This window comes from Diachasma alloeum, unplaced genomic scaffold, assembly GCF_001412515.2.
Source record: "Diachasma alloeum isolate Michigan unplaced genomic scaffold, Dall2.0 Dall_scaffold_00391, whole genome shotgun sequence".
In the NCBI taxonomy this organism is placed as follows: domain Eukaryota; kingdom Metazoa; phylum Arthropoda; class Insecta; order Hymenoptera; family Braconidae; genus Diachasma; species Diachasma alloeum.
Window position 1 is genome coordinate 495,502 of NW_021680530.1, and position 22,422 is coordinate 517,923.

At 38.2% G+C, this 22,422-nt stretch overlaps 4 protein-coding genes across 4 annotated transcripts; 2 read left to right on the plus strand and 2 right to left on the minus strand.

Moving 5' to 3' along the window:
- Window positions 1-222: 222 nt before the first annotated feature.
- Window positions 223-3,098, plus strand: LOC107041905. The gene is made up of 3 exons (XM_015262717.1): window positions 223-1,242; window positions 1,682-1,862; window positions 2,562-3,098. The coding sequence occupies exons 1-3, from the start codon at window positions 328-330 to the stop codon at window positions 2,990-2,992; spliced, it is 1,527 nt and encodes a 508-aa protein (XP_015118203.1). The 5' UTR covers window positions 223-327; the 3' UTR covers window positions 2,993-3,098.
- Window positions 3,025-5,607, minus strand: LOC107041907 (mediator of RNA polymerase II transcription subunit 6). The gene is made up of 5 exons (XM_015262719.2): window positions 5,437-5,607; window positions 5,161-5,320; window positions 4,465-4,639; window positions 3,922-4,168; window positions 3,025-3,302 (listed from the first exon to the last, which is right to left on the minus strand). Exons 1-5 carry the CDS (start codon window positions 5,453-5,455, stop codon window positions 3,226-3,228), a joined length of 678 nt encoding a protein of 225 aa, XP_015118205.1. The 5' UTR covers window positions 5,456-5,607; the 3' UTR covers window positions 3,025-3,225.
- LOC107041904 (exocyst complex component 5) lies at window positions 5,576-11,956 on the plus strand. Its single transcript, XM_015262716.2, has 6 exons — window positions 5,576-5,787; window positions 6,881-7,324; window positions 8,028-8,605; window positions 9,249-10,031; window positions 11,066-11,279; window positions 11,637-11,956. Exons 1-6 carry the CDS (start codon window positions 5,755-5,757, stop codon window positions 11,736-11,738), a joined length of 2,154 nt encoding a protein of 717 aa, XP_015118202.1. The 5' UTR covers window positions 5,576-5,754; the 3' UTR covers window positions 11,739-11,956.
- On the minus strand, window positions 11,912-18,334 carry LOC107041906 (protein arginine N-methyltransferase 1). Its single transcript, XM_015262718.2, has 3 exons — window positions 18,247-18,334; window positions 14,130-15,020; window positions 11,912-13,209 (listed from the first exon to the last, which is right to left on the minus strand). The coding sequence occupies exons 1-3, from the start codon at window positions 18,310-18,312 to the stop codon at window positions 13,012-13,014; spliced, it is 1,155 nt and encodes a 384-aa protein (XP_015118204.1). The 5' UTR covers window positions 18,313-18,334; the 3' UTR covers window positions 11,912-13,011.
- Window positions 18,335-22,422: the final 4,088 nt, after the last annotated feature.

Genomic DNA, 22,422 nt, shown 5'->3' on the forward strand with positions numbered 1-22,422 from the left:
AAAAATTTTATCGGATTAATATAATGTGATAAAACGAGCAAAATCGCTCCCCTGAACCCTTAAACTCGGAGAATGTCACTCCCGACCTCTTACAGAGCCTCCAGTCTCTGTATAATCCGCATCACAGATGCCTCTTCCCTCTCTTTCTCCTCTCCCTCGCGAAATTGGAAATTTTCAAGGCCATGTTGGCGCCAGCGTTGCCCAGCGGTGGCGTCAGTAACCACCAGTAGTTAGCGTTCGTATCCTGCAACAAGTGGTCTGCGGACTGAAGCCCATCGAGAGCAGATTGTCAACTCAACTAACAATTTATAACCAGAACCAACGAAAATGAGTTGTTCTGCGAATCCCAGGGATTCGCACGAGTCCAATAATTTGATAAGGAAAATGGCTCTCTCCGAGGCGTTTTCGCTCCTCGACGAGTCATGCAAGAGCGAACATTCCCCCTCTCAAGCCAACGCTCGCGATGACGCTCCTGAGGTTCAAGGCCCCTGGAACATAATAATCGTCAATCAAATTCCGCTGAAAATTGATGACGAAAAGTTCATTTCCATTTTCTCAAAATACGGGAGGATTCGGGGCACTTATATGTGCCATCCGAGGAAGAGGCGCACTCGCAAGCATGAGAGGACAGCAAGACTAACGTTCGAGAGCGAAGCGGACGCCTGGAAAGTCTGGGAAGCCGCCCAGGAGAAGCTGATCAAGTACGACGATCAGGTCTTGATGATCACTTTGGCAGCGGACGACTACTCGCCCATCCAGAATTTGCCGGACTTTTGTCTGCGCGAGATCTTTCGAAATATCCACTCGGTCAAGGATAAACTACTCCTGGAGATGGTCTGCCAGCGGTGGAGGGACAGCGGCCGGTGCAGCTGGTCGAATATCAGGGAAATTGGAAATGAGCGCTGGGACATTCGCACCTGGAGGATGATCCTCTCGAGGGTGGGGGGCTCGCTGAGGAATGTCACCTTGAAGCTGTATCAGCACGAGCACAATTTTCTTCAGGAAGTTGCGGAGCGCTGCGCGCGCATCGAGAAATTGGAGTGCAGGCTGATCGAGGTGCTGAGTCACCCATCGAATTCTAATGGTTTTCGCGCAGCGCTGGAGAGGGACTTGGGTGCGCATAGACTTAGGTACATCTTCCAAGGACTCGACGATGTGTACATGCAGCTGGGTATCTTCCCGCCAGATTTGACGGAGGACCACTCGCTGGTCAACACGCTGCAGACTATACCTCTGACTGTAGTGAGTGGATGGGGCAGCTCGAGTCAATTTAATTTATTCAATTTTTGGGGGATGCCGACCTCCAGAATTTTCACATTTGGAATTTTCTCAATTTTTGTTTACTGCAGAATTTTCTGGAAATTTTGTAAAAAAAATGGAATTTAAAAAAAAAACTTCAGAAGTTTTTCGAAAGTTTAAGAAAATGCGAGAATTTTCTGGGATTTTTTGGCAAAGTTCGAAATTTTTTTAAACTTTTTGAAATTCTGGAAAGTTTCCTAAAATTTCCAAATTTTGAATTTCCAAAATTCAATTTTTTATAAGCAAATTCCAGAAATCTTCAGAAGGTTCTAAAAATCTCTGAAGCTCTCTGCGTCGCGACCCCCAGGGGTTGATTTTCAAAAAAATAAAAACGATGTACCAAATAAATTTCCATAAATTTCCAGTAAATTTCCATTTGCAGGCTCTATCCAACTTCCAGAATTTGCAAATTCTCAGACTTCACGGGTTCCGTATAACCGACGATAAATTGATTGATGGTCTAATTAATTTGGAACAACTGTCATTGATTAACTGCGACATACCAGAGCCTGTTCTCTCAAACATCCTGAGAAACAACAAGGGCTTAAAGTATTTGACACTGGGTAAGATTCACTATATTTTTACGACGTTTCCTCCTTGATCTGATGATTATACCATTGACCATTAAATTAAAAATGCCGATATTTAATTCATTCAAGTAGTATATCCAAACTACACGTCAGACGTTGTGTAAAATGCCCAAAAAAATTAATACTTTTTTTCCTTTATCCAGCAATTACCGATCTATGCTTGACATAAAAAATTAATTCATAATTGATAATTTTTAGCACGAATTCTCTCTCTGATGACTGTGACAGATTAATCCATCAAAGTCAATTTAGTCTTTAGTTGAGTTTTTCAGAAATATTTCCGAATTTAAGGGAGATGGCGAAATTTTCATAATAACCTTTTTTGTAGAGCGAATTGAGTGCTACTAAAAAGGTTATGAGAAAAATTTTGCTATCTCCCTTAGATTTCGAGATATTCATGGAAAACTGGCCAATAGCCAAAATCTACTTAAACCATTTGACCCCTTTGCTGCTGAATTATCATTAATAATACAGTCCAGTATTATTTATAATAATTCCGTACTCTAGTATGATTATCAATTAATTGATATTATTAATTAAAATAAATTATTATCAATAATACTAAACTGTATTATTAATGATAATAATCCCACTGTTTTGACTCACATCGACTTTACAATTCCCTTCACATTTGCATCTTCAAAATTTAAGTTACATTTATACTCCTTTAAGGAATGGACAATTTGAGTGACAGATCGCTCACGTGCGTGCAGCAGCTCTCGAACTTGAAAGTTCTCGTGATGGAGTCAAAAAGGCTGACCGATGCATTTTTTGGTGAAACTCCGAGACTAAAAGGCCTCATGTGCTCTTCCTGCCACCTGATCACTGACGAAGGAATCCACAACTTCTTCAACTCAGCTGTCAACATCGAGAAGCTATGCATCGTGAATTGTCCGATTACCCTGGAATCCCTGGAAGTTGCGCAGGAGTGGACGGAGCGCAGAGGAAAACCCCTGAAGTTGTTCGTCGATGAATATTTATTCTACAGATATTCTAAATCAGACCTGCAAGATACTGAAGGCTTCCAAGTCATCGAGTTCAATCGAGAGGAGGTGTGCGGTGAGCTGGACTCAGGGAAGTGGGGCCTGGAGCTCTTGGAGTGAGGAGAAATCATGAACAGATAAATTCCCATTCGTCAATCGTCAGTTCTCTTCATAATCATGTGCTTAAGCAATATTCTGTTGCATAAATAAATTCTTTTCTCTATCATGTCTCGTGTTCACTCATTATTTTCGCGTTTCCATTGCCATCGCATTCTTTTTTCGTAGAAAATAATACAGAAAATTATTTAATATTTACATTTATGTTCTAGTTTCCTTTTACTTAATTCTATTTGTTAATTAGTTCGCGGTTTTTTCTCTGGTGGAGGCCTCATGTCCTTTTTATCAGTCTTTTCTTGCTTCACTTCAACAGCTGAAAAATTAAAATTAATTGAAGGGTTAATTCAGTAATTAAATTGTGGAGAGCAAAAATAAATTGTAGAATGCATTTACTCATTATTTTAGAAAGTGATAGATCTGAGGAGAAATGAAGAAACTTTGGAGAAAATTCAATTCAGATTTCCGGATAAAGATTTGATGCACAAATTTTTATCAATTGATAAATTGATTAATTGACAATAATTTATCACAATTTAGCTAATAATTTGATAAATTCATTTGATGAATTGAGTTCAAATGAATTTATCAAATTATTTGTTAAATTGTGATAAATTATTGTCAATTAATCAATTAATCAATTGATAAAAATTTGTACATCAAATCTTTATCCGGAAATCTGAATTGAATTTTCTACAAAGTTTCTTCATTTATTAATTCATTTATCAAATTATCAATTGATTGATTAATTGATAATTTGATAAATGAATTGATAAATTATCAATTGCCAATAAAAATTGAGTTCAGATGTTTTTCAAGTCTTTGTGGAAAATTCAATTTAATTTCAGGTGTAAGAATATTCAATAATTATTCTGCTTTATGAATCAACAACAATAAGATTCAATTCGTCATTTTATCCTGAATATTCTACTCACGAGGATCAGCTGGGGGCTGCACTGGTTTGGGCACAGGCAGAGGGAATTTCCTAGTGATCTCAGCAAGCAGCATATCAACTCTCTGACGCTGAAAGAGAGAGCTGGGTTCCTCTCGGGAAGGCACTTCCTTCTTCGTAGCCAGGGATTTCCCGTTCTTGAAGTCCCAGGAGTAGCCCTTGCTCGGGTGATATCGCGAGCACCCACTGGCCTCCTCGAAGGCTGATTGGAGGTGGTGAATTGTCGACAACTGCGGGGAATAATAAAAAGTTGGGGAATTCAACAGCAGATTTTTAAAGTCAGGAGAACAAAGAAGAAAGTTTAAAAACTTGAATAATTAAGATTAATTAAATTATTCTAATAAAAATAATTGAAAATAATTATTAGGAATAAATGCAATGATTGTTTTTATGCCTAAATTATTGAAATGAAGATTTAGATTCTCTCAGATTTTAATCTTAAAAACTCAAGTTATGTTTACACTATTTTCAATAGCTTTGGGACTCAATGAGATTCTATAAAATTTTTTTGAGGATGATTACTCACAAGTCTTGAATTAACAACAGACGCGAGATCAGGTGCTTGATACACAACCCCAGCGATGATGTAGTAATCGGCGAGTGGAGTGACCTGAGTTGGTGAATAACGATTTTGCTTTCTGATGACGTAGAGAATGGGCTCCTGCACGTGGAGTAGGATATATTCGAGTCCTGTCATGTTTCTGTACAACAAAAAAATCCCAGTTAAATACCCAAAACATTGAAATTGCTAAAAAAAAAATTGCTAACAGACTAGTCAAATTTTCTGTTTTTCCTGGCTCAATTTCACGGAAAATTGAATAGAAAATGAAATTAAATCTAAATAATTAAAATTAATTATTAATTAATTTCATAATATTTATTAATTATTAGTTATCAAAAAACCCCGAAGATTTGGTTAATTAATTTAATCATATTTATTAATAAATAGTAATTAATTATTAAATTAATTAATTAATTAAATATTTCAAAGTTAGAATTAAACAACGTAGAATTTAATATGCACATTTTGAAATTGAAATGCGAGAATTTTAATTTCTGCAGAGAAAGTCTTAATAATTTTCCAATATATTTTTTTTCACAAAAAAATGTAAATGAAAATAAATAAAAATTTCTCGTGACCCCATTCCCTTAAAAAATGACCAAAAATAATTCTGCAAACATGAATTCTCCCTGAAGAAAAAACTGAAGACCAAAAACTCACTGAAGTTGTTCTGGATTGAGCCTCTGCATCTTGATGAGTGCATTGTTGCAAGAGCTGTCGTAGAACGGATTGCTACGTTCGGAGAAGTAGTCCATGATGTTGCTGGGGTTGAGGATGGGGATCCAGGCGCTGTCGTGCCAGGAGAGCCCCAGGGGATTGTCTGTGAGCCCATGAAGACCAATTAAAACCCTAGAACGAGGTTATTTTCCCCTCGCTCCACCACCGCCGCCCAAAAATCCACCCAAATGACCCTTAACCGAATAAAAATCGACTCACCAGGCCTCACGGACATCATCGTCGCCAGTTTAGCAGTTGAATGCTCAATTTTTACGATGAAAAACGAAAAATTGACGTTCCGCAGCCTCTGAAGATGTAAACAAGGGATTCAGCGATGAGTTGAGTCGATAAAGGTGGAATCTCCACTGGTGACGCCCTTAATATGTCAAAAAAACAGCAACTAACCTCTGGAAATGACACTCTGACGTTTTTTCTGAATAAAAATAAACAGTTATGATCGAGGAAATTAATTTATTTTCGTGAACAAATGGGGGATTCAGGGTTGGAGTGATATTGTTGACAATACAGCCCTTCGAGATGATGCAACAGTATATGAAGGAGCTCGAACAGGTGAGGGCAACAATAGACGTCAATTAGTGTCAGTAGAACCGTCAAAAATTCCAAATTTCGAATTCTCGTGACCTCTGCCCCAAAATTCACAGAATTTTATTGTAATTTTACCCCAATACAATACAATAATTTACAATAAAATAATTATTGTAATTATTGTAATTCAAGTAATTTTACCCCTAAAATCTTTTTATTTTAATTTTACCCCAAAATTACAATCAAATTCTGTGAATTTTAGGGTAAAATTAAAATAAAAAAATTTTTGGGATAAAATTACTTGAATTTAGCTCAAAACCTATAAAATAATGCTCTTGACAGGTGTCTGAATGTAAACGTAATTCTTTGAGAATTTTTTATTGAAATATCCACTGTTTTTTTGTGGGATTTTGAGTGAATAAAAACGTTGACAGGTGCTAAACCCAGAAAAATAACGTTTGTAAGACACATGAAACTTTTTTTTAGAATTTATTTATTCTTATTCTTTAATTTATATATTCTTGTTGAAAATTCATAAACTCACGTATTTATTCCAGTAAAAATGTAATAAATAAATAAGTCAATAAATTTCTAATAATATAAAATAAGAAAAAAAAAACTTCAAGTGTAATTTTTAATGAAAGCTTTCTTACAAGTGTTTCGACAATTAATTTAATTTTAATAAACTATTCCCCTGGGTGTATCCCTAATTACAACTCAATCCGATAAATAATTAAATAACTGAGAAAGGCCTGGGAAAAGTCTTGAGCGATATTCGCCAGTTTTTAATGAATATCTCGGAATCTAAGGCAGATATCAAAAATTTTGTTACCACCTTTTTTGTAGCCCCCAGTTCGCTCTACAAAAAAGGTTATTACAAAAATTTCGCTATCTCCCTTAGATTTCGAGATATCCCTCGAAAACTCAGCTAAGTCCACATTCCCAAAATTCTCAAAATAACAAAAAATGAAATAAAAGAGAATAAAATGAATTAAAATCTGGCTGAAAATATTACCCACTCGTTAAACTCCACATGTTCATACCAAGCAGTATGAAAAAATCGTTCGCAACCAATGAAAAAAAAAAATTCCTGGCAAATGAAAAATCATTTCGTCAGGAGCCCTTCGACCCTGAGGAGTTCGTGGAGCGTCTGGCCTGGAGAACAGTGAATGATTCAGTGGTGGACGGGCTGAAAGGCTCGTTCGACCCTGTTCTGGTGCACGAGACCTTCGTCCACGCCATCAAGGACCTCCAGGTCCTCGAGGAGCGCCAGCAGAAGAAGTGCGAGAAGCTGGAGCTCGCCCTCAAGGAGGAGGACACCAGGCACGCTCTGGAGATCATTGAGCTGCAGGACAAGAACAAGAGGGCGATGGAGCTGTTCCATCAGCTGGATGAAAGGATCAACTTCGTTGCGACGAAGGTCCTCCACCTGGGGGACCAGCTGGAGAGCGTCAACACCCCCAGGGCCAGGGCTGTGGAGGCCCAGAAGTTGATGAGACACTTCTCCGAGTTTTTGAGCCCTGGACCACTGACTGATCCCATCTTCACGGATAAATCAACGGTGAGAAATCAGTCGTCAGTTAATTTTCTTTTTTCAGGTGTTCATTTTTTTTCGGCAAGACTCGACTGCAATTTGGTGAAAAAATCAGGGAAAATGTGACTTTACGTTTAAATGTGAAGTTAAGTTGAAAGAAAATTGAGGAAAATGAGGGAAATTCGGGAATTTTTAATTTATTGAAAATTGAGGGTAATTTGGGACTGAATATTTAGCTTTTGAAGGGAAATTCAAGGGAATTGGGAAATTCTGGTCTACCTGCTGTTAAATATTTGGAATTCCATTGGATTTTCAGTGAAATTTGCAATTTCACCATTCTTTTCTCCAAAACTATGAATATAAACTATTTTATATTTTCTTCACACTGCACAAATGTCTCCAAATAAATGTGTAGCCATTTATTTCTACTTCTGTATGAAATAAACATTTTTCCGGTAAATTTCGTAGAAATCTGAATCAACTGCCAATTAACAGAAAATTAAGAAAACTACGAAATGTCATCTAAATATATTCAAATGTTCAACTAATCAAAAATGAGTGTAATTTGGTGCTAAATATCCATTCTTTAATTATAAATTCAAGTAAATAAGGGAATTTTCCTCTGCTGCTGCTCAAAAATTAGTAATTCAACCGAACATTAATCGAAACGTGAAATTTCCCACTTTTTTCGGCTCTAAATCCCCTCGATGTCATTCTCCATGACCTTTAGTTGGACGTGGCAGCAGATGTCATCCAAAAACTCCACCTGATATCCCAAGAGCTCCCCTCCGACAAGTTCAACGAGGCGAAGGAGAAAATAGCCTCGAAGTACGACGAAATCGAGAGGAGTCTGATCGAGGAATTCGTCAGGGCCCACAACAGCGACGACGCGGAGCGAATGAAGGAATTGGCGAGTGTCTTGTCGCACTTCAAGGGATACTCCCAGTGCATAAACGCGTTCATAGAGCAGAGCCAGATGGGCTCGTTCGGCTCCAAGGACGTTTTCCTGAACGTCATCCCCATGTGCCAGAAGAATTACAAACTCATGCAGCAGGTCTTCTCGAACCCCGAGCAGGTCATGGCGAAATTTGTCCTCAATATTTATCACCTGAGGCTGCAGAAGTATGCAGTTGCCAAGCTGAGTGACCAAACAGACTCCGATAAGTACTTGAGCAATTTGTACGATCTCTACTCGAAGACAACGAAGTTGTCGATGGACTTGAGGCAGTTTGACATGGGAACTGATGAGGCCTACTTGACTAAATTGACGAGAAATATTTTTCAGAAGCATCTGGATACTTATCCGAGGTAAATTCACGTCTTTAGTAATATAATTCACAAATTATCGCATATTTTGCGCCCAAATCAACAAATTGGAATTGTTTTATTTTTGGATTTTCGAATTTTAATGGGAAATCATGGAGAATGGCCTGAAATGTGAGAATACGATAAATTAAAGGACTAGAATATTTTCAGAGAATCTCAAATGTCTCAGGAAAATAGTGACAACTATTATATCAAAAATATTTTAAATTGGCGCAATTTACATAAAAAAATTGACATATAAAATATTATATATTTATAATAATATTTATAAATATAAAAAACAATATCAATAATATAATACAATGTTGCTTTTTTTTATTATAATATATTTCATAATTTTTTAATCCATTCTTTATAAATTTGAAAAATATATGGAATGGACCGATATTAGATATTTTTTAAATAAATTGTTTAGCGAATTCTCCCCTTTGAAATTAATTTTTTCTCACAAGCCAAAAATGAAAAAGTTAACGACAAAAATCGTATTTTTTAATTCCCAATTACGTGAATTTGGAATTCAATGAATTGCTGCTGTGGAAAATTTTCCAGGAAAAAATTTCCGGGGGATTTTTCACAGGGGAAATAAAATCTCGTTACCAAAATAATTCACTCTCCCTCCCTCCAGCATCGAGTTGAAGGCGCTGCGTGAGAAATCATCCGCCCTTCTGATCGAATACTACGAGTCGAAGAATCACCAGAAGAAGCAGCTGCAGACGGGTGGCTTCCAGGAGCTCCGACGTGACCTGCAGGCAGTGCTGGGCACCAGAGCCAACATAAACATCGCCCAGATCGAGGACTACGGTGGGGAGACCTTCCTCTCGGAGGAGCTGGCCATAGCCCTCCTCCAGCGTTCGAAGCTGGCGTGCCAGAGGTGCCAGGCGCTCTCCCAGCCAGGGGACCTGCCCCTCAACGCCCTGATGATCCTGGAGATCCTCCTCCAGCACCTGATGAACGAGCACGTCGACTACGCCCTCGAGCTGGGCCTCCAGAGTGTCCCCATCCCAGAGAGCAGAACTCCCCCTGACATTCACTTCTTCAGAATAGCGAGGCAGTGCAACGCGATCGTTAAACTTCTCGAGGAGCAGTTCAACGACAGCCTCGTGCCCCTGGTGATCTCCACGCCGAAGCATGGGGACTGTTCGTCGAGGCAGAAGTCCGTTCTGCTGCAGATCGAGATGAAGCTGGACACTGGACTGGACAGGAGCATCAACGCCATCGTGGGCTGGGTCAGGATGTACCTGCAGAGTGAGCAGAAGAAGACTGACTTCAAGCCTGAGGGGGATGTCGACACCCTGAGTACTCCAGCCTGTCTCGCTGTGGTGCAGTACGTCACCAGCATGATCAGGCACATCAGGGACAGCCTCGATGGGAAGAACTGCGAGAATGTCATGATGGAGCTGGGGATCAGGTCGGTCACAGCATCGTCTTTTATTCTCATATTTCATGAGTACACACTGAGAAAAAAATATATTTTTGCCAAATATCCATTTACTTGAGAGAAGTATTAATTTTTTAAAGTCGAATTTCTCTACCGGAGTCATTCCCAGACGAGTCCGATTAGGTTGCAATTATGACAATCATGTTGCTCTAGAGGAAGACTATGCTCTACATGAACTCCATCAATAATTATTCATTTTTCCTCAATTTCTTGTTTTCTAGGGGAAAGAATTTTGAAGTTTTTTAATGTTGATAATTATTGAGGGAGTTCACTCAAGATCATAGCTAACATGATCATCTTCTATAGCAATATAATTGTTACAATTGAAGCCTAATGAGAATTGACCGGGAATGACTCGGCAGGAGAAGTATGGAATTGAAAAAATAAATACTTCTCTCAAGTAAATGGGTATTTGGCAAAAATAATTTTTTTTCTCAGTGCATTGAGAGAAAAACGACAATGTTCTCAAACAAGTCTTACTTGCGCCGTGAAAATAGGTTTTTCAAAATTATCAAGAGGATTTTTTGGGCCAGACGTGCAGAGAGTGCGCCGGAATGAAAAATTTCTGTCGCAAAAATAGATTTAGTGGAGCAAACAAAATTGCATTCTCTGTACACGCAAGAAATGTCATTTCTACCACTACTCCTTCGTTATTCGATACTCCCATGCTCGTTTCGGCTGTCTGATAATCACAGACAAGAAATGAACCCTTAAATGAAACAATAATAATGATATGATAGCAATCTTGTAATTTAGGGATAAAATATTTGTTGATAAATTTTCCTCTGTATGAGATATTTTCATCCTGAGAAGCAGAACATTAATCATTCAGCCAATTATTTGATAAATTTTGATGAAAAGTATTAAAAACTCCTCAAATCACAAATTAATAAATGGAAAATCACTTGTCAGAGGAGTTGTACAATTGAAATAATTATTTTAATACTGGATTAATATCGAATAATGTAATAAGGAGGGGTGATTCGAATGAAATATCGTTACAGGTTCCACAGGGTCATTTACGAACATCTCCAGGGGTTCCAGTTCAACTCGGCTGGGGCCATGTGCGCTATCTGCGATATGAATGAGTATAGGAAGTGCGTGAAGGAGCTGGGGGTGGGGATCGTTAGCTCGCTGTTCGATACTCTTCATGCTTTGTGTAATTTACTGCTGGTGAAACCGGCGAATCTTATGCAAGTGTGCACTGGGGATCAACTGGTGAGTTCTTAGATTTTTATTGAGAATTTAATTGTATTTTTTTTTTTTAAAGTATGTAGAAAAAACGCGGAATTTTTTTAAGAGAAGTCCAATAGAATTATTTTGTTTCAGTGACAATTCTCAGTAGAAAATATTTTATTGAAAAAAATATCTATTGAGATGTTTTCTGTGCAATCAGAGAAAAAAATTGAGTGAAAAAAACAGAAAATTTCCCACTTCTAATCAACTAGAAACTTTTCTATTGATTTTGACTATACAATTTCTGTCGAATATTTCTATTGAAAAAACGTGTAATTTCCCAAAGAAATCTTTTAAAATTGAAAACTGATTAATAATTTTTCTCATTTTTTGACGCAGGCAATGCTGGATCGAGCCACTCTGGTCAGTTTCATCCAACTGAGGACTGATTACAAGACCCAGAAGCTAGCAAACTTCCTCAAGGGTCTCGCAACGACGTAATGAACATCACAAGAGAATTATTCGACTCAAAAAAAATTTCTCGAGGGAGAATTTTCGTAATTATGCATTCACTTCTCTAGAAGAAGTGTCTGTTGACGTTTTCCTCCCAAGAAAATGCCGCAATTACGTCGCAAAGGGGGAAATAACGAGTGAAGAAGGGATGGGGTTTTGGAAATAATAAACGACTTGTTACCGTATTAAACGTATCAACCTTCTTATTTCTTTCGATTCTGCTTTTTTCCCCTATAATAGTAACTATGGAGTGTGGTGATGTCACCCGTACATTTGTCATCAGTACAATGCCTCGATAAAAAAAACTTCCATCAACTCAACGTATTGTACCTTAAAAATTCTGAAATTCACTGAGAGTCATCTTTCAATTTTCGCTTTTTTATAAATAAAAACCTAAATTTTACGTGTATTACAGTACTAAAATACGATGTTCCACTTGATCGAGTGTATCAGGGTCCAGCACCCTTCAAAAACTAAATGATTTAAATCTTCAGGCGTTCGTTTTCATTCGTGTTTTGATGATGCAGACGCATCCTATTTATCGGAAGAGATGTCACAGCATCCAGTGATATTTTCCCAGTATAGTGGACCAGCGAGGGGGTGAGTTCACTAGACATCATTTTTTTACTGACATCTGGGAATTTGTGGGTGATGACTGCAGGGAAGTGATTAAAGTCGACAATTCCAATTTCGTATTCATTATCCTGTGATTATCTCGAGATCTGTTGGGTTTACGGGAAAAACTCATAAGATCTTTTCTGTGGGGAATTTAATTTCCTACAAAAAATGCCCCGGACATTTTTTCCTAAATCTATTAGGGTAGAAGTTATCAGCAAAAATCTGCGAGCATGAAATTTAAGATTTCGTAATCTATTTTGTAAATGTCTTTAAAAATGAGAGATTTTATTTTTGCGGAAAGTAAACTTCACCATAAAACACTTCTGTTCAATTTCGTCTCAAGGATAGTTCACGAAAATTTAAAAAAAGATGAGAAAACCCAAACAAAATTATAATTAAAATTGAAATTTAGCAAAAAAATCGTCATCTTTTGTAGATTACGAAATCCTTCCCAAAAAATCATCTCTCCCCTGAGCCCATCATCTCCGGAAACCTCCACAGAATAAATGCTCAACCCTTTCAGAGTCTGAAAACCTCTATTATGCAAATGCCTCCGAAGCCCCTAAACCCAGAGTCATCTCCCTCCTCCCTCCAGTGGCCCCTCACTCCCCTCCCCGAGCCCGATAAAACCCCCCACCCCCAATCAGCGCATACGATAGGTATTGGTCTCATGAACTTGGCACAATTCCCCCTTAAAGTCCAACTCAATACTGAAATCAAGATCCCGATAATTCCTGGCATTGGGTTTCATGGAGAAAACCCCGTAGATCTCCTCCCCCTTCTTGACGGTCATATACTCGTCAAAATAGAATACAGTCTGCTTCCAGTGTGTGTACTGTACCTGAAATCAAACATGAAACAAGATTTTATCTCATTAATTAATTAATTAATTTTAATTACAATTCTAAAAATTCATTAATTGATTGGTCAGACTGAATGAGCATCAATTCTACATTAAATACTAGTTAATTAGACTAATTCTCACTAAATCGAGAATCCGTACAACTCTTCGTTGCATTTTCACTTATTTCTGGTAACAAAATCGAAGACTAAAAACTTGGAAATTATTATTCAAGAATTCTAGCTGAAATAATCCCAGAGGAGTCAACGCCTAAATCCTTTCTTCTATGAACAAATATCTATTGAAAAATGCACGTGAAAGTAACATAATCTCTGAGAGAATTGACGCAACAAACAAATATAATTTTCGATAGATTCATCTCATAAATTGATTTATGTCGAATATGTCCGAATCCACTGCAGATAGCGAAATTTTCATATCCACATTTTTTGTAGCTCTCTCTTCGTTCTACGAAAAAGGTTAGAACAAAAATTTTGCTATCTCCCTCCCATTCCGAGATATTAATTGAAAACTGGCCACTAGTCACAATTGACTTGAACCGGTTTACCACTTCGCTCCTGAATTATTTAAATATTTTCAAATTTCAAGTAAGACAAAACCCTACAAACGTAATGATTGTCGCCCGATGGCAGCTAAATACTGACGTACAATTACATAAAAACTAGGGGAGCATGGGGCAAAATGAAACACGGGGCAAAAAGAAACAGTGGGAAAATCTCGTCATCTAAAGGAGATAGGACATTTTTGAAGAGGACCTTTTTTGTAGCTTGTAAAATTCTCTACAAAAAAGGTTCCCATGAAAATCGTTCTATCTCCCTTAGATCACAAGATTTTCTTGCTGTTTCATTTTGCCCCGTGTTTCATTTTGCCCCACCGTCCCCTAGATAAAAAAAATATACCTCAGGAGCAGTGCTGAAGCCAATTCGCTTGTGGCACTTGGTGAATTCGATATTGAAGAACGTAACTAGAGCCTGCACGTAGTCATTCCTGCGCACTTGTAGAGTGAATGGGGACGCAAACTCAAGATCAGCTTTGGTGACAGTGTAGAGATCGACTTCCTTGATGAGGCATGCATTAGTGACGACCTGTTTGGGATCGACGACGTCGACGAGTGGTTCACTGATGGCTACTTTGCGAATGGAGCTCATGTCGAAGCCGTAGACGTCGTCCCACCAGTTGATCTTCTCGTCCTTGTACTGGCGATCCTCGATGCCGCAGATGTAGAGAGTGGCCTTGTCGGGGAACAGCATTCCATTCTCCTTGAGCCACTTGTCCCTGGCGAAGAGGACGGTGTCCAGCATGGACTCGTAGAAGAGGCAGTAGCCCATCCACTCCGAGATTATGATGTCGACCTTCTCGATCCCATGGGGCAGCACCACCTCCTCCACCTTGCCCTTGAGTATCGTCACCACGTGGGACAAGTGGTTCGCCTCGACGATCTTCTCGGCGTACTCCACGATGTTCGAGCACTCGATACCGATCACTCGGGCAGCCCCTGCTTTCGCTGCAAACATCGAGAGAATTCCTGTGCCACAGCCGATGTCCAGGACTATCTTGTCCTTGAACAGGTGCTTGTTGAGGTACATCGAGTTTCGGTACGTCATTGTGCGCACCTCGTCCTTCAGCATCTCCTCGTGGATCGCGTAGTGCGCGTACGAGTCGAAGTAGTAGTCTCGGGAGGTCATCTCGTCCACTGGGACTTTGTTGTTCATGAGGGGAGCCTCGGGGGTCGGCAACTCCTTCGGGGGAAGGGCCGATTCTCCTACTTCCATGGTTTCCATTTTTGTCGGCTGGGGGAGTTCAAGTCGTTGTGAGCATTTTTTGGAGGAAGTTTTTACTATTTTTTTTTGGAAATTTGGGGGAAGGGGGGGGGGGGCTTGGAGGTTTTTATCGGGTTGGGGTTTCACTGAAATTGCAGGATTTCGTGGTGGGAATTTTGGATCTCTGGGGAAACGTCGATAGAAAGTGGGAGTTTTAGGTTGACTGTTAGAGGAGAATCAACAGAAATTCGGAAAGTTTGGAGTGATTTATTGTGGAATGAGGAATTAATTGGAAATTTAGGGCAATTTGAGATTAGATATTCATGGGTTTGTTGAAAATTGAAGGGAATTGGGAAATTTTTGTTTCCCTGCTGCTCAGAAATTTAGAATTTTATTGAATTTTTAGGGTGATTGGGTATTTATTACTGTTAAGACATTTTTCACTGAAATTAAAAAATCTTTGAAAGAATTACTGGAAAGTATGAATTTTAGTTTGACTATTTCATGAAAATTGACAGAAATTAGGAACGTTTAAATCAATTTATTGTTGAATACGAAATTAATTGGAAATTCGGTGTAATTTGTCACTGAATATTCATGGTTTTGTTGAAAATTGAAGGGAATTGGGAAATTTGTGTTTCCCTGCTGCTCAAAAATTTAGAATTCCATTGAATTTTTAGTGTGATTTTATATTTGTTACTGTTAAAACATTTTGGACTGAAATTAAAAAATCTTTGAAAGAATTACTGGAAAGTGTGAATTTTAGTTTGACTATTTCATGAAAATTGACAGAAATTAGGAACGTTTTAATCAATTTATTGTTGAATACGAAATTAATTGGAAATTCGGTGCAATTTGTCACTGAATATTCATGGTTTTGTTGAAAATTGAAGGGAATTGGGAAATTTTTGTTTCCCTGCTGCTCAAAAATTTAGAATTTTATTGAATTTTTAGGGTGATTGGGTATTTGTTACTGTTAAGACATTTTTGACTGAAATTAAAAAATCTTTGAAAGAATTACTGGAAAGTGTGAATTTTAGTTTGGCTATTTCGTGAAAATTGACAGAAATTAGGAACGTTTAAATCAATTTATTGTTGAATACGAAATTAATTGGAAATTCGGTGCAATTTGTCACTGAATATTCATGGTTTTGTTGAAAATTGAAGGGAATTGGGAAATTTTTGTTTCCCTGCTGCTCAAAAATTTAGAATTTTATTGAATTTTTAGGGTGATTGGGTATTTGTTACTGTTAAGACATTTTTGACTGAAATTAAAAAATCTTTGAAAGAATTACTGGAAAGTGTGAATTTTAGTTTGACTATTTCATGAAAATTGACAGAAATTAGGAACGTTTTAATCAATTTATTGTTGAATACGAAATTAATTGGAAATTCGGTGCAATTTGTCACTGAATATTCATGGTTTTGTTGAAAATTGAAGGGAATTGGGAAATTTTTGTTTCCCTGCTGCTCAGAAATTTAGAATTTTATTGAATTTTTAGGGTGATTGGGTATTTGTTACTGTTAAGACATTTTTGACTGAAATTAAAAAATCTTTGAAAGAATTACTGGAAAGTGTGAATTTTAGTTTGACTATTTCATGAAAATTAACAGAAATTAGGAACGTTTTAATCAATTTATTGTTGAATACGAAATTAATTGGAAATTCGGTGCAATTTGTCACTGAATATTCATGGTTTTGTTGAAAATTGAAGGGAATTGGGAAATTTTTGTTTCCCTGCTGCTCAGAAATTTAGAATTTTATTGAATTTTTAGGGTGATTGGGTATTTGTTACTGTTAAAACATTCTGGACTGAAATTAAAAAATCTTTGAAAGAATTACTGGAAAGTGTGAATTTTAGTTTGACTATTTCATGAAAATTGACAGAAATTAGGAACGTTTAAATCAATTTATTGTTGAATACGAAAATAATTGAAAATTCGGTGCAATTTGTTACTGAATATTCATGGTTTTGTTGAAAATTGAAGGGAATTGGGAAATTTTTGTTTCCCTGCTGCTCAAAAATTTAGAATTTTATTGAATTCTCAGTGTGATTTGATATTTGTTGCTGTTGAAAAAATTTTAACTGAAATTTCTGGTACACAAATATCTCGAAAAAAATCACTAGAAACTAAATTTCAATTCAATTATTCCAAGAAGATTAACAGAAATTAGGAAAATTGAGATTAATATACTTTTTAATACGAAATTAATTGGAAATTCAGTGTAATTTGAGACTGAATATTCATATTTTCATTTAAAATCGAAGTAAATTGAGATAAAAAATAATAATTCTCACATAATACTAGTAATAGTATTTATAATAGTAATTCTCGTCTCCCTGTTACCCAAAAATTTAGAATTCCCTTAAATTTTGCAGTGAAATTTCAAATTTCACAATTCTCTTTTTAATCGAATCCAACTCCAGTACATTTCAAGGAAAATCATGAGACAAATGAATCAGTATCGCTCAATTTAAAATAATGAAACAACAAAATAAATAATAAAACCAAAGACAGTAAATGACCGATTTCAGAGAACACCTTCAAGTCCTGAAAAAACAAAATAATTTCCCCTTCTCGCCCCAAAAAAAACGTTGGAAAAAGTTCGCAATCTCCTCCAAATCCCGAAACCTTGACCAAAAACCATCATCGAACCAAAAATCCTCGCCATCAATCTCCGATTTTCTCTCTCGCGGTCCAACGAAATCTAATTAATTCTTCGGAGCAAATACTCGAGATCACGTAGACCATCTCCTGTTGTTATGACGACAATGACCGAATTACCGAAATGAATTTTCGTCTGGAAACTCCAGAAAATAACGGACATCCCACTGATGCTTGAATTTTGGCATTGATTATCGTCATTAACTCGCATTTCCGAGGAACGAAAAATTTAAAATTAAATTCTCCCAGCGTCCACGTGCCCGCCAAAAAGATTGACGTCCATTTTGCGACAATTTACGTGGAACACATCCACCAATGCACGAGTCAACCGCTCAAAATTCCTCAGCCCCCGCGACCAAATGCCCCAAAAATTTCAAGACTTCAACTCTTTATTCTCCGAAAATTATTTTTTTTCCGGAGCTGGGGAGCATGTCCGCGAGAACGCATTGGCGACTAGTCTCGGGGGAATTGTTAAAACTAAATTGACAATTTCCCAAGGTGAGAACTGATGTCTCAGCGGGACTGATCGGTCAGAATGGGGATAAAATCTGGGGACGGAGATGGGCAATTGAATTGGTGAAATACTTACGTTGTTCTCGTTGACTAACGTATCGTTCTCGCCGAGGTCTGCCGGCACTTTGTTAACCTCCGCCATTTTGCTTGAGCGTCCTAACGTGATGCCGTAGAGATTGAAGGTGCACCCGCACGGGCGTTAGGCGCCGTTTTCACGACGAGAGTTCGGGGAATTTCCGGGAGATGTCGGCGGAAAATTTGACGAATGAGTCTGCTTTACCGACACATGACCGAAAGTCGATTTTCCCCCTGAAAAAATCCAAGGTCTGACCCTTGGCGCCAGGTGAAAAAAAAAATTTTTCATTTTTCACTTTTTCCGAATACTTTTAAGAGTTCTGGATAGCCCGTCGCCTGAATTATCGGAATCAACGTTCACTCGGCGAAAAAATTCGAGTTTGGTGAAAGTCAACTTTCCCCCTGAAAAAATCCAAGGTCTGACCCTTGGCTCCAGGTGAAAAATTTTTTTTTTCATTTTTCACTTTTTCCAAATACTTTTGAAAATCCTAAATGTGACACTCGGGCCACAGGTTCACGCGGTAATTCAATTAATCTGTTGTTCATCTCATCAATCTAATTCCTGCTTAGAACATTGTCATCTCGTGTTTTCAGCACCAACTTGAAAATTAAATCTTCATTTGGAATGTTGAGTCACAGCTTCTGTTTATTCATATCAGAAATTGTCAATTTTCATGATGCCGCAGCACCAGCCATTCCCTCAAACCTGACCAGACGGCAGATTTCCGATTTGACAAGGGGTGGAACTCCCACGCGTCTGTGGGTAACGAACAATTCGAGGGTGTACGGAAACCGATGGCCACCCTCTTCCCATTTTCGTTTCATTTCCAGCCCTTGCTCCCCCTTTTTTGCACCCCTCCACTCTCTCCTGTTTTTCTAGAAGAAATTTTTATGTAGTATCCTAAAATACCCCTCTTTTAATCTCGTCCGTCTGTTCCAAATGGTATAATTCTCCGGGAGAAAAAGGGATGGATATTTTTACTTCATCAATTGCGAACGAATGTCGGTAAATGAAACAGTGGAATAGTATAATAAACACACTATAGGGAGGACGAAATTTCTCTGATGGAAAATACACGAACTCATATTTTTCAAGATAAAAATGAAACTTCTCCACCCTCTCGAAAAAATTTAGATAAACATTTCATCGAAATTACCTACCATTCATTATTCACAAAATTTGACCAAAATCCTCTCTGAATATTTTTATTACCGCCAGGCAGATGCCCACAGACAATGCCACCTCATAAAAACCCAGGAATTCTCACCCTCGAGACATTGAATTTTCCTGAAAAACATTCGCCAGGGAAAAATATTCATTACATGCATTTTAATCCGGGTTTCAGGGAGAAACCGGGAGGATTAAACCTGCAATAAAACTTTTCTCTTTTTGTTCTTCCTACCGTATGTGACAAAAGAAATGACCGATTGTCGCTTGCACTTGACCAGGTCTAATCTCCCCCCAATAAAACTTCGAAGAAAAGGGTTGCGGCATTACAAAGGGATTAACAATTTTTTGCCCTCCACAACCATTTTACCCCCATGCTCCTTAATTGATCGGTAGTTTTATATTGGTGGTAGAGTGGCAGCCGGGTTGGGGGAGGGGGAAGGGGCTCCTGTGGAGGGGTAAAAGTGGTGAAAAGAATTTTCTTATGCGGTAGAAAAAAGAATGGAAAGAATAGGGGGGAGATTAGCACGAGTACCTGAAGTCGACCCTCGGACCAAGTGTTGCCAGCGCTACCCTTCGACACCCCAATCCTTCCATTTTATCGTTTTATAGGCCTCACAGTGCGTCTGGGTTGCAATAAAATCCGGTAGTTCCCCAATCCGAGACAGTGCGGTTTTTTCTGTCTCAAGGATTTTTCGTTATAAAAGTTGAGGACATTCTTCTTTGGGCCATTGGGCGGCGGGAGGAGGAGAGGAAAAACTCGTTAATGGTTTAGAGAGTATTGAGAAAGTGGAAACGAATGGTGAGGATTATTTTTGGGTCGAGGAAGAGGAGACACAGAGGTGTAAAAAGTTTATTGCACTCGTGTTGAATGAAAGAAAATTTTTTGCGAGAATTTCGCCAACTGATGGCCGGGTTTTTCTGAATTTTAGGGAGGTGCCACGATTTTTCTTGTATTTCTTTCCACGTCTGGAGCATTATTTTTATTTGAATATCCTGGAAACATTTGACTGAGTTTTCGATTTGAAAAGTTTTTGTCAGATGACTTGGGATTATTTTTTCGCCACAGAAAGAAAATAGTTTTTTATTTTTTTCACATTGTGTAACAGGTAGGTGCACTGATAGAGGCCATTTTTTCGCTTTTATTTAATATGGGAAAGAGGGGCACGTCACTATATGGGTAGTCAATAAAGATAGGCCTAGAACCGATGAAAAAAAAACTGGCAAAAAAATCCCCTTCCTTCAACAGGTCGACTCCCCTTTTTTTTATGTTGAAGTGGTGTAATGGGTGTGTAACGCGAGCTGTGTATCAATGGAGATATCTAAAAAACCCGTGGAGAAAAAACTCCCCTCGATGAAAACAGGTTGACGTTTATCCTCGCAAGGCGTGGTTAACGGGTTTTAAACCGCCAATGGGGCTCGGCCCGCTCCTTTCGTCACCCCAGCACGTGAGTTAAAGGGTTTAAAGGGTTGGGGGATGTCGAGAGTCACTTTAAAACGTCAACAGGTCGTTCTAAAGTGGAAATAACTCAATGATAACGAAAACATTTTTCCCATTCCTCTCTCCATACTTAAAAAAATTAATTTTCATTCACTGTTTGTTTAACAAATCAACAAAGGAGAATTATAATTGTAATTCTGGATGAAATTTCTCTGTCTTTTTTATGACACCACTTGTAACTGTCAATCTCGTCGACTTCTCGAAGAGAACAAATTGTCTTCGGACTCATTGATCGATTTTAACCGAAAATAAATAAGAATTCAACTCGATGTCATCCAAATGTTATGAAATTTGTCTTGGTGATGAATACTCAATGAAAAAAAATCTCTTCTGAGTTTTATTGTCATCCATCAGTGTCAGGAATTCATCTCAATACGGATTTACATCTCAAACGAATGAATCAGGATATTTCTCCCCCCTGAAAAGGCCCACGCATTTCCGGGCGTTTAGAGTATAAAGAGATGCGGTAGATCGGTAAAGAATACTCGTACCTACATTTTCAACCCCGAAAAAAAGCCCAACAATCTCGAAAACGTGTGTCATCGATTTTTTTGTCCAACTGTCCTATTTTTTTCGTTTTTTTTATTCTCCCCCGGTTTCTGTCGTTACTTGGTCCATTGTGCGGGGTACAGGGAACAGCAGTGCATTAAAATGTGTTCTTTAACGGGCCCCGATTTCCATTGTGCGCACGGCCATTTGAGAACGTTTGAGCAGCCGTTCGTGAAAACCCAAAAGTCCGTGATTTTGCGAAATGAAAAAATAAATCAATTTTAACGACTTCAGGGGTGAAGTGGGGGCGGAATGTTGGTACGATTTTTTCCGCTGGGCGATTGGAATTCTCAAATGCATTTCTCTATTTATATATTTTTTTTAGGAAATGAACATTTAAGCAGGAAGTCTTCACGTGCTCTTGAGCCGACGGTATCGAATGTCGACAGTGGGTCAAGGTGGACACAAAAACGGTAGAAAAAAATCGAGGGGGGGATGAGGCAGAAGAAAAAAATTGAAAAAGGAAAAAAAGAGAGGTTTAAAAAGTGGCCGGAATTAACGCGTGCCACGAGGGATATTTTCCTCTCCCCCTCGAGAGACATCGTGGGCTACCGCTTGGGGTGCACACACGCAAGCGCTCTTCATTGCTCCGCCCTGACCGTGAAAGACGTGTGCCCCCTCGCTCGAACCGATACAAAAAAAGAAAAAAATGTATAAATGAGAATGATCAGAATGCAGGCTTTCGTTTCGTTCTGTAAAATCGGATTTCAGCGTGTTTTCCTCTTCGGTGATTCCACCAATCCGGTATTATCGAAATGCGGTTCGTTTAGCCATCAAGTGCTGCTATTATTTTTTTTGAGGAGTTTCGGCGAGTCATTGAATTGTCATCATTAATAGAATATTACGTTGAGGTTTTTTCTAATGGAATTTTTATTTTTTGGGAGTAATATCCAATTTGATTTGTGGAATAATTTTTTTAATTCATTGATGTTATGAATATCTGTTCACTTTGCGGGTTT

Excerpts from the sequence above, each read along its gene's own strand:
- LOC107041905 (XM_015262717.1), top strand. The coding sequence starts at position 328 with ATGAGTTGTTCTGCGAATCCCAGGGATTCGCACGAGTCCAATAATTTG. Across the intron at positions 1,243-1,681 it reads AGACTATACCTCTGACTGTA|GCTCTATCCAACTTCCAGAA; the intron begins GTGAGTGGATGG and ends TTCCATTTGCAG. Across the intron at positions 1,863-2,561 it reads CTTAAAGTATTTGACACTGG|GAATGGACAATTTGAGTGAC; the intron begins GTAAGATTCACT and ends TACTCCTTTAAG.
- LOC107041907 (XM_015262719.2), bottom strand. Across the intron at positions 4,640-5,160 it reads CTCAATCCAGAACAACTTCA|AAACATGACAGGACTCGAAT; the intron begins GTGAGTTTTTGG and ends TTTGTTGTACAG. Across the intron at positions 4,169-4,464 it reads CTGTTGTTAATTCAAGACTT|TTGTCGACAATTCACCACCT; the intron begins GTGAGTAATCAT and ends TATTCCCCGCAG.
- LOC107041904 (XM_015262716.2), top strand. The coding sequence starts at position 5,755 with ATGATGCAACAGTATATGAAGGAGCTCGAACAG. Across the intron at positions 5,788-6,880 it reads ATATGAAGGAGCTCGAACAG|GAGCCCTTCGACCCTGAGGA; the intron begins GTGAGGGCAACA and ends TCATTTCGTCAG. Across the intron at positions 7,325-8,027 it reads TCTTCACGGATAAATCAACG|TTGGACGTGGCAGCAGATGT; the intron begins GTGAGAAATCAG and ends CATGACCTTTAG.
- LOC107041906 (XM_015262718.2), bottom strand. The coding sequence starts at position 18,312 with ATGGCGGAGGTTAACAAAGTGCCGGCAGACCTCGGCGAGAACGATACG. Across the intron at positions 15,021-18,246 it reads CGTTAGTCAACGAGAACAAC|CCGACAAAAATGGAAACCAT; the intron begins GTAAGTATTTCA and ends GAACTCCCCCAG. Across the intron at positions 13,210-14,129 it reads GCTTCAGCACTGCTCCTGAG|GTACAGTACACACACTGGAA; the intron begins GTATATTTTTTT and ends GTTTGATTTCAG.